This window comes from Rhinoderma darwinii, chromosome 9 (assembly GCF_050947455.1).
Source record: "Rhinoderma darwinii isolate aRhiDar2 chromosome 9, aRhiDar2.hap1, whole genome shotgun sequence".
Lineage (NCBI taxonomy): Eukaryota > Metazoa > Chordata > Amphibia > Anura > Rhinodermatidae > Rhinoderma > Rhinoderma darwinii.
The window spans coordinates 47,893,540-47,906,039 of record NC_134695.1 but is presented as its reverse complement, the minus strand read 5'-3'; the positions used below and the strand labels follow the sequence as shown (position 1 = coordinate 47,906,039).

At 43.3% G+C, this 12,500-nt stretch overlaps 1 protein-coding gene across 1 annotated transcript in view; it reads left to right on the top strand.

Annotated features, from left to right (window-relative positions):
* The window catches only part of LOC142660177 (mucin-5B-like), a 79,052-nt gene that overhangs the window by 2,193 nt on the left and 64,359 nt on the right, over positions 1–12,500 (top strand). The window contains exons 2-3 of the mRNA XM_075836758.1: positions 4,305–4,454; positions 12,307–12,445. Of these exons, the coding sequence (XP_075692873.1) occupies positions 4,305–4,454; positions 12,307–12,445 (289 nt within the window). The remainder of the gene's footprint in view (positions 1–4,304; positions 4,455–12,306; positions 12,446–12,500) is intronic.

Genomic DNA, 12,500 nt, shown 5'->3' with positions numbered 1-12,500 from the left:
TGCATGTGTGTATGTATGTTTGCATGTATGTATGTTTGCATGTATGTATGTTGTCATGTATGTTTGTATGTATGTTGTCATGTATGTATGTATATATGTGCATGTATGTATGTTTGCATGTTTTTATTTTTGCATGTATGTTTGCATGTATGTTTATATATATATATGTGCATGTATTTATGTTTGCATGTATATTTGTGCATGCTTGTATATATGTATTATGTATCTTTGCATGTTTGTTTGTATGTATGTTTTCATGTGTGTGTGTGTATGCATGTATGTATGATAGTTTGCATGTATATATGTGTGTATGTTTGCATGTATGTATATTTGCATGTATATATGTGCATGCTTGTATATATGTATGTATGTATGTTTGTATATATGTATGTATATTTGTATATATGTATGTATGTATGGCCATGTATGATACTGTCTGCTGGCGCCCTGTATCTAAGTCAACTTCACGGCAGGCTTCTATACATGGTATAACAGTCAGTATCACACATTAAACTGAATCTAAGCCTACGACATGTTTTATTTCATTATTTTATTTTTTTACAGGTTTGGTGTTTGGACTACGTCGGTTTCGAGGACTACTTCGATGACGTTTTTTTTTCTACAATAAAATGGTTAATGAGGGTTGTGTTGGGGGTGCTTTATTTCAATAAAATATTTTATCTATATCTTTGTCTTTTTCTTTTCAAATTTTATTATTACCACTTTAGTAATGGCCGCTGTCTGAGTGACAACATCCATTACTAATGCGAGGCTTAGTGTTAGCCGGTGCAGAGGCTAACACTAACCACCATTATTACCCCGGTACCCAAAACCACCAGGGGTGCCGGGAAGAGCCAGGTACGATCCAGTACCCGACCATCTGTTGTGATGGTCGGGCTCTGGGGCGGCCGCAGGCTGGTATTATGAGGCTGGGAAGGGCCAAAAACAGTGGACCTTCCCACCCTTGTAATGCTAGGCTGCTGCTGCTGTGTTGTATCTGGCTGGTTATAAAAGTGGGGGGGACCCCACGTCATTTTTTTAAATTATTTATTTATTTAAATTTTTTTTTTTTAAAAAGACATGGGGTTCCACCCAATTTATCATAACCAGCCACATACAACACAGTGTTATTAGCCTGGGAATGGACAAAACCAGTGGCCCTTCCCACCCATGTAATGCCAGACTGCTGCGGCCTTGTATATGGCTGGTTATTAAAAATGTGGGGGACCCGTCTATTGCTAAATTTGTTAAATTCCCAAAAAAAAACGACGTGGGGGTCCCCCCCATTTTTATAACCAGCCCGATACAACACAGCAGCAGCAGCCTAGCATTACAAGGGTGGGAAGGTCCACTGATTTTGGCCCTTCCCAGCCTCATAATACCAGCCTACGGCCGCCCCAGTACCCGACCATCACAACAGATGGTCGGGTACTGGATCGTACCAAGCTCTTCCCGGCACCCCTGGTGGTGGTGGGTACCGGGGTAATAATGGGTGGTTAGTGCTAGCCTCTGCACCGGCTAACACTAAGTACCGCCTTAATAATGGACGCTGTCAATCAGCCAACTGCCATTATCTAGGCACTAATAAAGTTTGAAAAAAAAACACAAAGACAATTCTTTTTTATTGAAATAAGAAATCCCCAACAAAACCCTCGTTAACCATTTTATTAAAATTTGAAAAAACGCAGATCTACGCAGTAGTCCAACGAATCGTAGATGTAGTCCAATCGGTACATCAAAATCTGCAACAACATAAAAAAACAGTTATCAATGTGAACAATACCAATACTTCTACTCTCCTACACACACATATATACACGCACACACACACAAACAACCATACACAGACACACATATATACACAAACACAACAAGATATACACACACACATAAACAGACAAACACATATACACGAACTCACACATATCCAAACACACACACACACACAGTTATACACACATACACGAACACATATACACAAACACATATACAAACAAAAACACACATACCCAAACACACATATACACAAACACATATACACAAACACACCCATATATACACACAAACACACACCCATATACACACATATACACATATACAAAAACACACACAAACATCTACACACAAACATATACACAAATACACCCATATATACACAAACATATACACAAAACACATATACACAAACACACCCATATATACACACACACATATAAAAACAAAAACAGACAAAGTCACATACCCAAACACACATATATACACAAACACACATACACAAACACAGTTTCTTTTAAATGCTGCTGGGGAACCCGCTCGATCCACTATATAAGGCTGCGCTACAGTGCAGCATTTAAAAGAAACAGGATCCTGACCTGTCCATAGAGTTTAAGGCAGCACAGAGTATTTCAGGAGATGAGCGTGCAGATTCAGTGCTGCTGCGAACTCTGCTCTTACCATTACGTAGCTCTCAGTCTGTTACCTCTCCTCCACTCCTGTCCTCCAGAACACCTTCACATGATTGGCAAGTCACCACGTAATGGTAAGAGCAGAGTTCACAGCAGCACAGAGTATTTCAGGAGATGAGCGTGCGGATCTTGTGCGGGGTGGTGACTTGCCAATCATGTGAAGGTGTTATTGAGGACAGGAGTGGAGGAGAGGTAACAGACTGAGCTACGTAATGGTAAGAGCAGAGTTCACAGCAGCACTGAATCTGCACGCTCCTCTCCTGAAATACTCTGTGCTGCTGTGAACTCTGTTCTTACCATTACGTAGCTCAGTCTGTTACATCTCCTCCACTCCTGTCCTCTATAACACGTTCACATGATTGGCAAGTCACCACCACGCACAAGATCCGCACGCTCATCTCCTGAAATACTCTGTGCTGCTGTGAACTCTGCTCTTACCATTACGTGGTGACTTGGCAATCATGTGAAGGTGTTCTTGAGGACAGGAGTGGAGGAGAGATAACAGACTGAGAGCTACGTAATGGTAAGAGCAGAGTTCACAACAGCACTGAATCTGCACGCTCATCTCCTGAAATACTCTGTGCTGCCTTAAACTCTGTGGACAGGTCAGGATCCTGTTTCTTTTAAATGCTGCACTGTAGCGTAGCCTTATATAGTGGATCGAGCGGGTTCCCTAGCAGCATTTAAAAGAAACAGGATCCTGACCTGTCCACAGAGTTTAAGGCAGCACAGAGTATTTCAGGAGATGAGCACGGGCAGCCGTTCGTTTTTCCGAGCCGTGCTCCCATCATGCACACGACCGTAAAAACACCCGTTATTGCGGGTCGTAATTACGACCCGCAATAACGGGCTCATAGACTTCTGTTACCCACGGGTACCTTTCCGTATTCTCACGGGAAGGTGCCCGTGCCGTTAAAAAAATAGAACATGTTCTATTTTTCTATTTTACGGGCCGTGCTGCTATAATTATAATGACAGCACGGTTCGCAAAAGCGGCCGGCTGCCCGTGGCCGGCCGGCCGTGCTCGTAGTTACGAGTCGTAATTACGAGCACGGCCCGTAAAATAAAAAAATAGAACATGTTCTATCTTTTTAACGGCACGGGCACCTTCCCGTGAGAAAACGGGAAGGTACCCGTGGCTAACAGAAGTCTATGGGCCCGCTATTTCGGGTCGTAATTACGACCCGTGATAACGGGTGTTTTTATGGTCGACTCGTGTGCATGAGGCCCCGTAATGACGGGTGGCTACATGTGTGCACCCATCATTACGGCAGCGTTGCTAGGTGACGTCAGTAAGGGTATGTGCACACACACTAATTACGTCCGTAATTGACGGACGTATTTCGGCCGCAAGTACCGGACCGAACACCCTGCAGGGAGCCGGGCTCCTAGCATCATATTTATGTACGATGCTAGGAGTCCCTGCCTCTCCGTGGAACTACTGTCCCGTACTGAAAACATGATTACAGTACGGGACAGTTGTCCTGCAGAGAGGCAGGGACTCCTAGCATCGTACATAAGTATGATGCTAGGAGCCCGGCTCCCTGCACTGTGTTCGGTCCGGTACTTGCGGCCGAAATACGTCCGTCATTTACGGACGTAATTAGTGTGTGTGCACATACACTAAATAGTCACTGTTCAGGGTGCTGAAAGAGTTAACTGATCGGCAGTAACTGTTTCAGTACCCTGGACAGTGACTACCGATCACAGTACCTGTAAAAAAAAAGACGTTCATACTTACCGAGAACTTTCTGCTTCCTCCAGTCCGGTCTCCTGGCCGTTGCCTTGGTGACGCGTCCCTCTCGACATCCGGCCCGACATTCCTTGATGACGATGCAGCCTTGTGAGCGCTGCAGCCAATCACAGGCTGCCGCGGCCTCTGCAGCCAATCACAGGCTGCAGAGGCCTCTGCAGCCAATCACAGGCTGCCGCGTCAGAAAAGGTCGGACTGGAGGAAGAAGAGGGACTCGTTAACAAGACAACGACCGGGTACGTATGAAATGCTTTTTATTTTATTTTTAATCAGCAGCCTCTTTTCTCTATCAGTGATTGATAGAGATAAGTGGCTGCCGATTTGTATAATGTTTTTGACCGGGTTCGGTCAAAACGGGTTCGGCCGAACCCGGTGAAGTTCGGATTCGCTGCGAACCGAACTTTACCGGAAGTTCGGACCGAAACCGGGTTCGGTTGTCCCGGTTCGCTCATCTCTAGTCAAGGGTATGTCAGAACAAATCCCTGGATCAATGACCCATCTCCAGTAATCTAGTGCCATAACTAGTAATATAAGTAGGCATCCAGGCTCCGTTTACACTCTTTAACCGCATTAACCATGACAATGCCCTCTAAGAGAATGTTCTATCGTACTGCTCTTACAGTAAAGAACCCCTTTATGCTGGCGTAGAAGCCGTCTTTCCTCTAGATGTACAGTAGTTGATGTCCCCTTCTAATTAAAGTCCTGGGTATAAATAGCTCATTAGAAAGATCTTTGTATTGACCTTTGATGTGGTATATTTAAACAAAGCTATTAGCTCACCCCTTAGACATCTTTTTTCTAAACCTTATAACCCCATTCCATTTATTACTTTGGTTGTTCACATTTTAACCTGCTTAAAGGGGTTTTCCCACGAGAGACATTTATAACATATCCACAGGATATGTCATAAATGTCAGATAGATTCGGGTCCCACCTCTGGGACCCGCACCTATCTCCAGAACTGGGCCCCCTAAACCTTCTTCAGCTGCTATGTGTTGCGGCTGAATGAGATGTTTTCCGACCATGAAAAACGTTATATGGTCGTGAGTTTTGTAAACCGCGTAACTCGCGGAGATACGCTGTTTACGTAAGTCGCATAGAACTTAATGGTAGTTACGGAAACAGTGTAGCTGCTTCTGTAACTGCCATTCACTACTACTGGAGTTACGAAAACAGCATAGCTCAGCAAGTTACGCTGTTTACGTAACTCACGACCATATAACGTTTTTCATGGTCGGAAACACCTCATTCAGCCGCAACACATAGCTGCTGAAGGAGGTTTAGGGGGCCCCGTTCTGGAGATAGGTGCGGGTCCTGTGGATGTGTCAGAAATGTCTCTCGTGGGAAAACCCGTTTAAGCTCTACTATGTCTTTCTTGTACGCTGGTGCACAAAACTGCACACAATATTCTATATGCGGTCTTACAAGTGATATTTATCATTTGCAACACAGGGGTGTATGCCATCTGGACCCAGAGATTAATCTTTTTAAGGCAGTGCTGCACTTCCCGCTTTGTTAAAAGGTGACATTCAATGGCAAATTTACTTTATCCCTTTGCATTTCATTTGACATTTCATTTTCTTCTGTGAATACAATAAGTTTGCTTTCTCCTCATCACCGTCAACAATTCAACCCTGATTACTTTTTAAAGGGGCGACACTTTTAGTTATGATCTTTTTATTATTTAAATAACTGAAGGACATTTTAGAGTTAGGATTATGGGTACGGAACAATCCAATCATGAACAATATTTAAGCCTTCTTTGCAACTTTCAAAAAGGTGTTTAAAGAACCTGGTCGGGCATCATCTGCGGTCTTATCATTTCTCAAGCATCGTCAAGGCAACTCTACTGTTGAGAAATATGCCATCCAGTTTCGCACTTTAGCCATAGAAGTATAATGGAACAACGAAGTTGTTACTTTCTGGGCAGGTTTGGCAGGCCGCAAGGATAAATTCATAATTTGGCAGGTCGGGATCTTCCTACTACATTGGACGGTTTGATATCCTTGGTCAATTTTATTGATATTCCGATCCGTGCGAGACAACGTGACACGGACCATGCCCGTCTAGTACCCTGACTGGCACCTACCTTTTAGAGACCCCTTCTTGCCTCTACCGTGCTCATCCAGACAAACTTATACAGGTGGAGAGGAATTAAGCTCTGCTGAAGACCGTCTAAGAAGACACACCAAACCTGTGTTTGTACTGTGGCGGAAAGCCACACTTTCTAAATAATTTTTCACTAAGACCAGGAAACTCCAATGCCTAGGACAAGTGGGAGAGACTAGCCTAGTCAATAAATTACTATAAATGAAAATTATCCACTGCTGGAGTTTGTTTCACAGTCCAAGCATTTCTGGATTTTGGCTCTGCGGGAAACTTTCACTGCCAATTCCTGGTTACTCGCGATCAAATCCCTGTGCTCCAACTGGACAAGTCGCTTATTATCTTATTACCTTATTATCCAAGTTTATCCACCAGGTAACTAAATCTATGCCAATGACTAAAAACCGAGAGGTTCAGAACGCGTAGGCATGTTGTGACCAGGATTTTATGTATTTGTTTTATATTTTGATACCAATAAAGCAGCAGTGAATTTTAAATGCATTGTGTGCTGGACCCATCTCTAACATAACTAAACCTATCCATGCAAGTAGGAGCACTTCACCATGAACTGATCTTATTCTTCGTACTGAGAAATTCTCTCAGTTCTCTTCTTCTGAGGCTTCAAAAACATTCTCCTGTCTTCACCTGGATGTCTGGTCAGATAACCTTATGGGGTGACACCTTATCAACAATGTTTACCCGTCATTCGTCTGATAAGACCTTATCCTTTGGAAACCAGTCCTGTATGGTTTGCCTAAAGTCTATGGCAGTTATGCAGATGTAAACATCAAGCATAGACTCAGCCACCACATAGATTGTATAATTGTGCAATTTACTCATTACGCTACTAGCAATAAAGCCTGTTGTGTGTAAAAAAAACAAAACAGTGGGCTCTAGAAAAGTCTGCCCCTAATACACCATCAATCTGTCCCATGTATCCCACCACTGTCCCCTGTATGCCATCTCTGTCCCCTGAATGCCACCACTCTGCCCCTAGGTATGCCATCACTGTCCTTTTGTATGCCACCACTGTCCCCTGTGTTTGCCATCACTTTCCCCGTATACCATCACTGTCCCCTGGGTATGAAACCACTCTGTTGCCTGTATGCCATCACTGTCCCCTGAATGCCACCCCTCTGCACCCAGGTATGCCATTCCTGTCCTTTTTATGCCATCACTGCAAAGAAGACTGTCCCCTGTGTGTCACCACTCTCCTCCCTGTATGCCCATGCAAAATATACAAAGGGGTCTAGAAAACTCTTGTTGGTCAGTTCTTTCATTTTTCAGAAAACATTAAAATACAAAATGCAGAAGCATTTGCAGAATGATAATCCTTCCAGGGCAGGAAACGTTGGCCACTTCTGCATGTTGCTTCATAGTTTTGGTGTTTAATTGGTTTTATATTTAGAGATGAGAGGCAGGCTCTAAAGCCATGCCTCAGCGGTTACAGTTAGCACTATGTATGCCTGCTTTAACCTGCCACTGATTGGCTGTAGTGGATGGCAACACGTCTTGCCTCTTATATATTAGTATAAATCCACTCCTCCTCGGGGTAGAGAATATCCTTTGTCTGTTCTTGATAGGGAAGCTATGTCACAATACATTTAAGAAAACCTGGTGGAGCAGGCTTTTTATTGTGGATAAAAAACAAAATACCCTCAGCCGTTAATTTCAGAGTTCTTTGACTGTTTACTAGGAGCAAAGTTTTTCACCAAGTTAGATTTACGGGGTTCTTACAACTTGATTCATATTCGTGAAGGCGATAGTGGAAAACCAAATTTAACACGAGAGATAAACACTTTGAATATCTGAATTGAAAAATTTAAGAAGAAGAATCCTCAGCACATCCACATTTTGAAAAATATAAATAGAGCTTTATTTCAACATTTAGCGGTAACATGTTTAGCGGTAACACGTCCTACCTGTGTCTTATGGACTTTTACTGAATGTTGAAATAAAGCTCTTTTTTATATTTTTCAAAATGTGGATGTGCTGAGGTTTCTTCTTCTTAAATTTTTCAATTCACTGGATTCTTGACTGCCTGCAAGCCCCCTTCTTCCGACTGCACTCCAACTGAGGAACTACAGATCCCAGAACAACCTATTGGGTGAGCACACCTGCAGCTTCCATTGCTGCTTCTGTTTTTGTTCACTTTGAATATCTGGTTATGCCCCCAGTACTGTTCCGGCTGTCTTTCAAGAACTGGTTAAAGACATTTTCTGTGATCTCTTATACAGTTGTGTTGAGGTTTATTTAGATGACATTCTTGTTTAATCCCTAGATCCCTATACACATCACAAGCAAGTGCATCGGGTTCTGCAATGTCTAAGAGAGAATAATCTCATGCCAAGCTAGAAAAATTTATTTTTGAGAGATCCAGTCTGCATTACCATGGATATATTATCTCTGATCATGGATAAAGCTAAATTGTCTGCAGTACTTAAGTGGCCCTGTCCTCACGGACTCAAAGCCATTCAACATTTACTGGGATTTGCCAACTAATATCGACAGTTTCTTATTTATTTTCTCTGGTGGCACCCATCTACACTCTCACCAAAAAAGGGGTCAATGCAAAAATGTGGACACCTGTAGCTGAATCAGCTTGTCTCAAACAGGACTTCTTCTCTGCCTCCGTTCATCAAAGACCAGAATCAAGTAAACCAATCATCCTGGAAGTAGATGTTTCATTTTTCAGAAAAACAGATAATGGTTAAACCTTCTCCTGTGGATTTTCCTCTAAGGCCTTCTCTTCTGCCGAGAAAAATTATGGCATTGGAGATCGTGATTTTTTTGGGCTATTAATTAAATTAGCTCTTGAAGTATGGAGACATTACTTGAAGGCGCACATCATCCCATCAGTTTTTATACTGACCACAAAAACATATTTTATCTACAGGCGGCACATTATCTAAACCCTCGTTGAGCACTTTGGGCATTCTCATGATTTAACTTATTCTTCCATTATTGACCATCTGACAAAGACGTGAAGGTTGACTCCTTATCTCGCTCTTTTGACTCTGAAAATCAAAATCCTGAACCTAAATTTAACATTGCTAACAACAGATAGAAAGTATCGAGGCACTCACCGGACTTGCAACAAATTTCTTTATTCAAGATCTTGGTTAGGATGTAGAATTAGCCTAAGCGTAGGCTAATTCCACATCCTAACCAAGATCTTGAATAAAGAAATTTGTTGCAAGTCCGGTGAGTGCCTCGATACTTTGTATCTGTTGTTATCAAGGTGTTTTGTCTGCACTTGTCGATGAGCACCTCCGGGGCAACTTAACTGCTGTAATCCATCAGAAAATAGCCATTGAAACACTCCAATCAATAAATTATACTTGTTCAAAAGTGCCAGCCTTTTCCTTCTTTTTACTCAATTTAACATTGCTCCGAGTCATATTTTATCGGTGGGACATGCTGAAGCTCCCAACATTCCTCCCAAAACGACTTTTGTCCCTCTTAGTCTACAAAAAGAAATTCATCATTGGGGTAATTTCTCCAAGTTCTCTGGACATTCTTGTATTTGGAAAACACTAGATCTAGTTTCTCGTAATTACTGGTGGCCTTCTCTGTTCCGGGACATTAAAGATTTTGTTCACAGCATGAAACCAGACCTGCTGGTTTGCTTTATCCTTTGCGAGTACCTGATTCCTCTTGGAATCATATTGCTATGGATTTTATTACGGACTTACCCTCTTCTTCAGATTGTACAGTGAATTGGGTCGTGTTTGACTGGTATTTGAAAAGGGCACATTTTATTCCCCTGACTGGTCTTCCTTCTGCTAGACATCGGGCTACTCTATTCATCAAACACATTTTTCGATTGCACCCTCTTCCTAAGCATATAGTATCCGATAGAGGAGTATAGATCACTTCAAGATTTTGGAATCTACACAATCCTCACCTTTCTTTCTGGTTCTTGAGCAACATTGTAGCGCTCCTCTGCCAGTTCCAACACTTTCTGAGGTTCCAGCAGCTAATCTTTCCAATGACCACTTTTTACGTAACTGGCAGGAGGCCAAAGAGTCCATTACATTACTAAATATGTAGCTCACATTAAGAGAAATGCAGACAATTCCTCCTCAATTCCTTCCTGGAGACAATGTCTGGCAATCTATTTGAGAATTTTGTAATTTAAATTTGCTCCTCGATTCTAAGGTCCTTATGTCATTTTGAAACAAATCAGTCCTGTCTTCTACAAACTCCATCTTCCCCAGTCTTTAAAAATCCCCGATTCTTTTCATGTATCCCTTCTCAAGCTGCTAGTCCTGAATCGGTTTTCTAAGAAGACTCTTCCTTCTGCTGCAACTTCCAGTCGAGACACCAAGTATGAGGTTAACAAAATTTTATATGCCAAGAGGATAAAGGAAAACTGTTGTACCTTAGGATGCAGATACTACTGAACACTATGGCAGAGCAGGCAGGTATCTCCCTGCTCTTCCATTTACTAGGCTACAGGCCGCGTTCGGCCTGCAGCCTATCAGGCGCATGATGACATCAATGGATCATGCCGTCCTACGCAAAGATTCCGTCACAATTGGGGATGCTGTGGAGCAGCTCCATCCATCGTGGGAACAGGGCCTAGGTGAATATAATTTTTTTGTTTTATGTGTTTGTGGGGCGCTATCTACAAGGGGGAGGTGGGGGCGCTATCTACAAGGCAGGCTGTATGGCACTATCTACAAGGGAAAGGTGCGGGCGCTATCTACAAGGGTGGTGCTATCTACAAGGGGAAGGTGGGGGTGCTATCTAAAAGGGGAGACTGTATGGAACTATCTGCAAGGGGGAGGTGGGGGCACTATCTACAGGGGCGGCTGTATGGCACTATCTACAAGGGGGACATGGGAGGCACTATCTACAAAAGGGGGTTGTATGACGGGCTACAAGAGGGAGGGGGCACTATTTACAAGGAGGGTGTGACACTATCTACAGGGGACTGTATGGCACAATCTACAGGGGGGTTGTATGGCACAATCTACAGGGAGGACTGAAAGGCACAATCTACAGGGGGCTGAATGGCATAATCTACAGGTGTAAAGGATCTGCCAGGTACTACGTCTGTGTATACTCCCGGGATTAATCAGTCGACACCTGAGGCCAGACCTCTTAGACTGACACCGGCTCCCACCAACCAGGGTGGCAGGCTCAGGAGTGGGAGAGCCTATCGCGGCCTGGTCAGTCGGAGTTAGCTCCGCCCCCTGTCCATTTATACCTGCCGTGTTCTCTTCCTCAGTGCTTGTTATTCTTCTTGGATTCCTGGCCCCACTGCTGCCTTGCTCCAGCCTGCTTCTGCCGTGCTTCTGCCTTGCTTCAGTTCCGCTTATCCTGCTTCGCTTTGCCCCTGGCTTGCTTCCTGCTCCGTGCTCTCGTTGGTATACTCCACTTCATCCTGATCCTGACTACTCATTCACCGCTCCGTTTCCTCGCGGCGTTCCGTGGGCTACTGCCCCTTCCCTTGTGTGTTCCCTGTTTGTACTCCCTTGCACTTAGACAGCGTAGGGACCGCCGCCAAGTTGTACCCCGTCGCCTAGGGCGGGTCGTTGCAAGTAGGCAGGGACAGGGCGGTGGGTAGATTAGGGCTCACTTGTTCCCTTCACCTCCTTCCTGCCACTACAACAGGTGGCACTATCTACAAGTGGGCAGTTTGTGGCCCTCAGGGGAAGGGGGACCCAGTCAAAAGATTGCTATGCGGCCCAGTCTTTCCTAGTTACGCCCTTGATTCTCTGTTTATAATCCTATTATCCCCAGAAGGTAACTTTTCTACTGTCGATCTTCAGTTCCACTTGCCTCTTTAAATCTAGACTAAAGTTTAAAAATATATTTCTCGAAATGGAAGTTGTACTGTACGTTTTTCACCTTATACTCATGGTACTATGTTTTGATTATGTTATGTTTTAGGTGACTAAATTAATAGTATTATGTTGGTATCTATTAATATTGTAGCAAAATCATAAAAATTTAATATTGCTTTTTTAACAGTGTATGTAGAAACAGGACTTGGGTGTGTGATAACAAAGCAGAAAACGGAAAATGTACGGTTTACGGAGAAGGTCACTATATAACCTTTGACAATAAACGCTATACAATCAATGGAGACTGTGGATATACTTTGGTTCAGGTACAATGTGAGATGTGCAATAGAAAGAGCTAATGACAAAACTACAGTAAAAGTC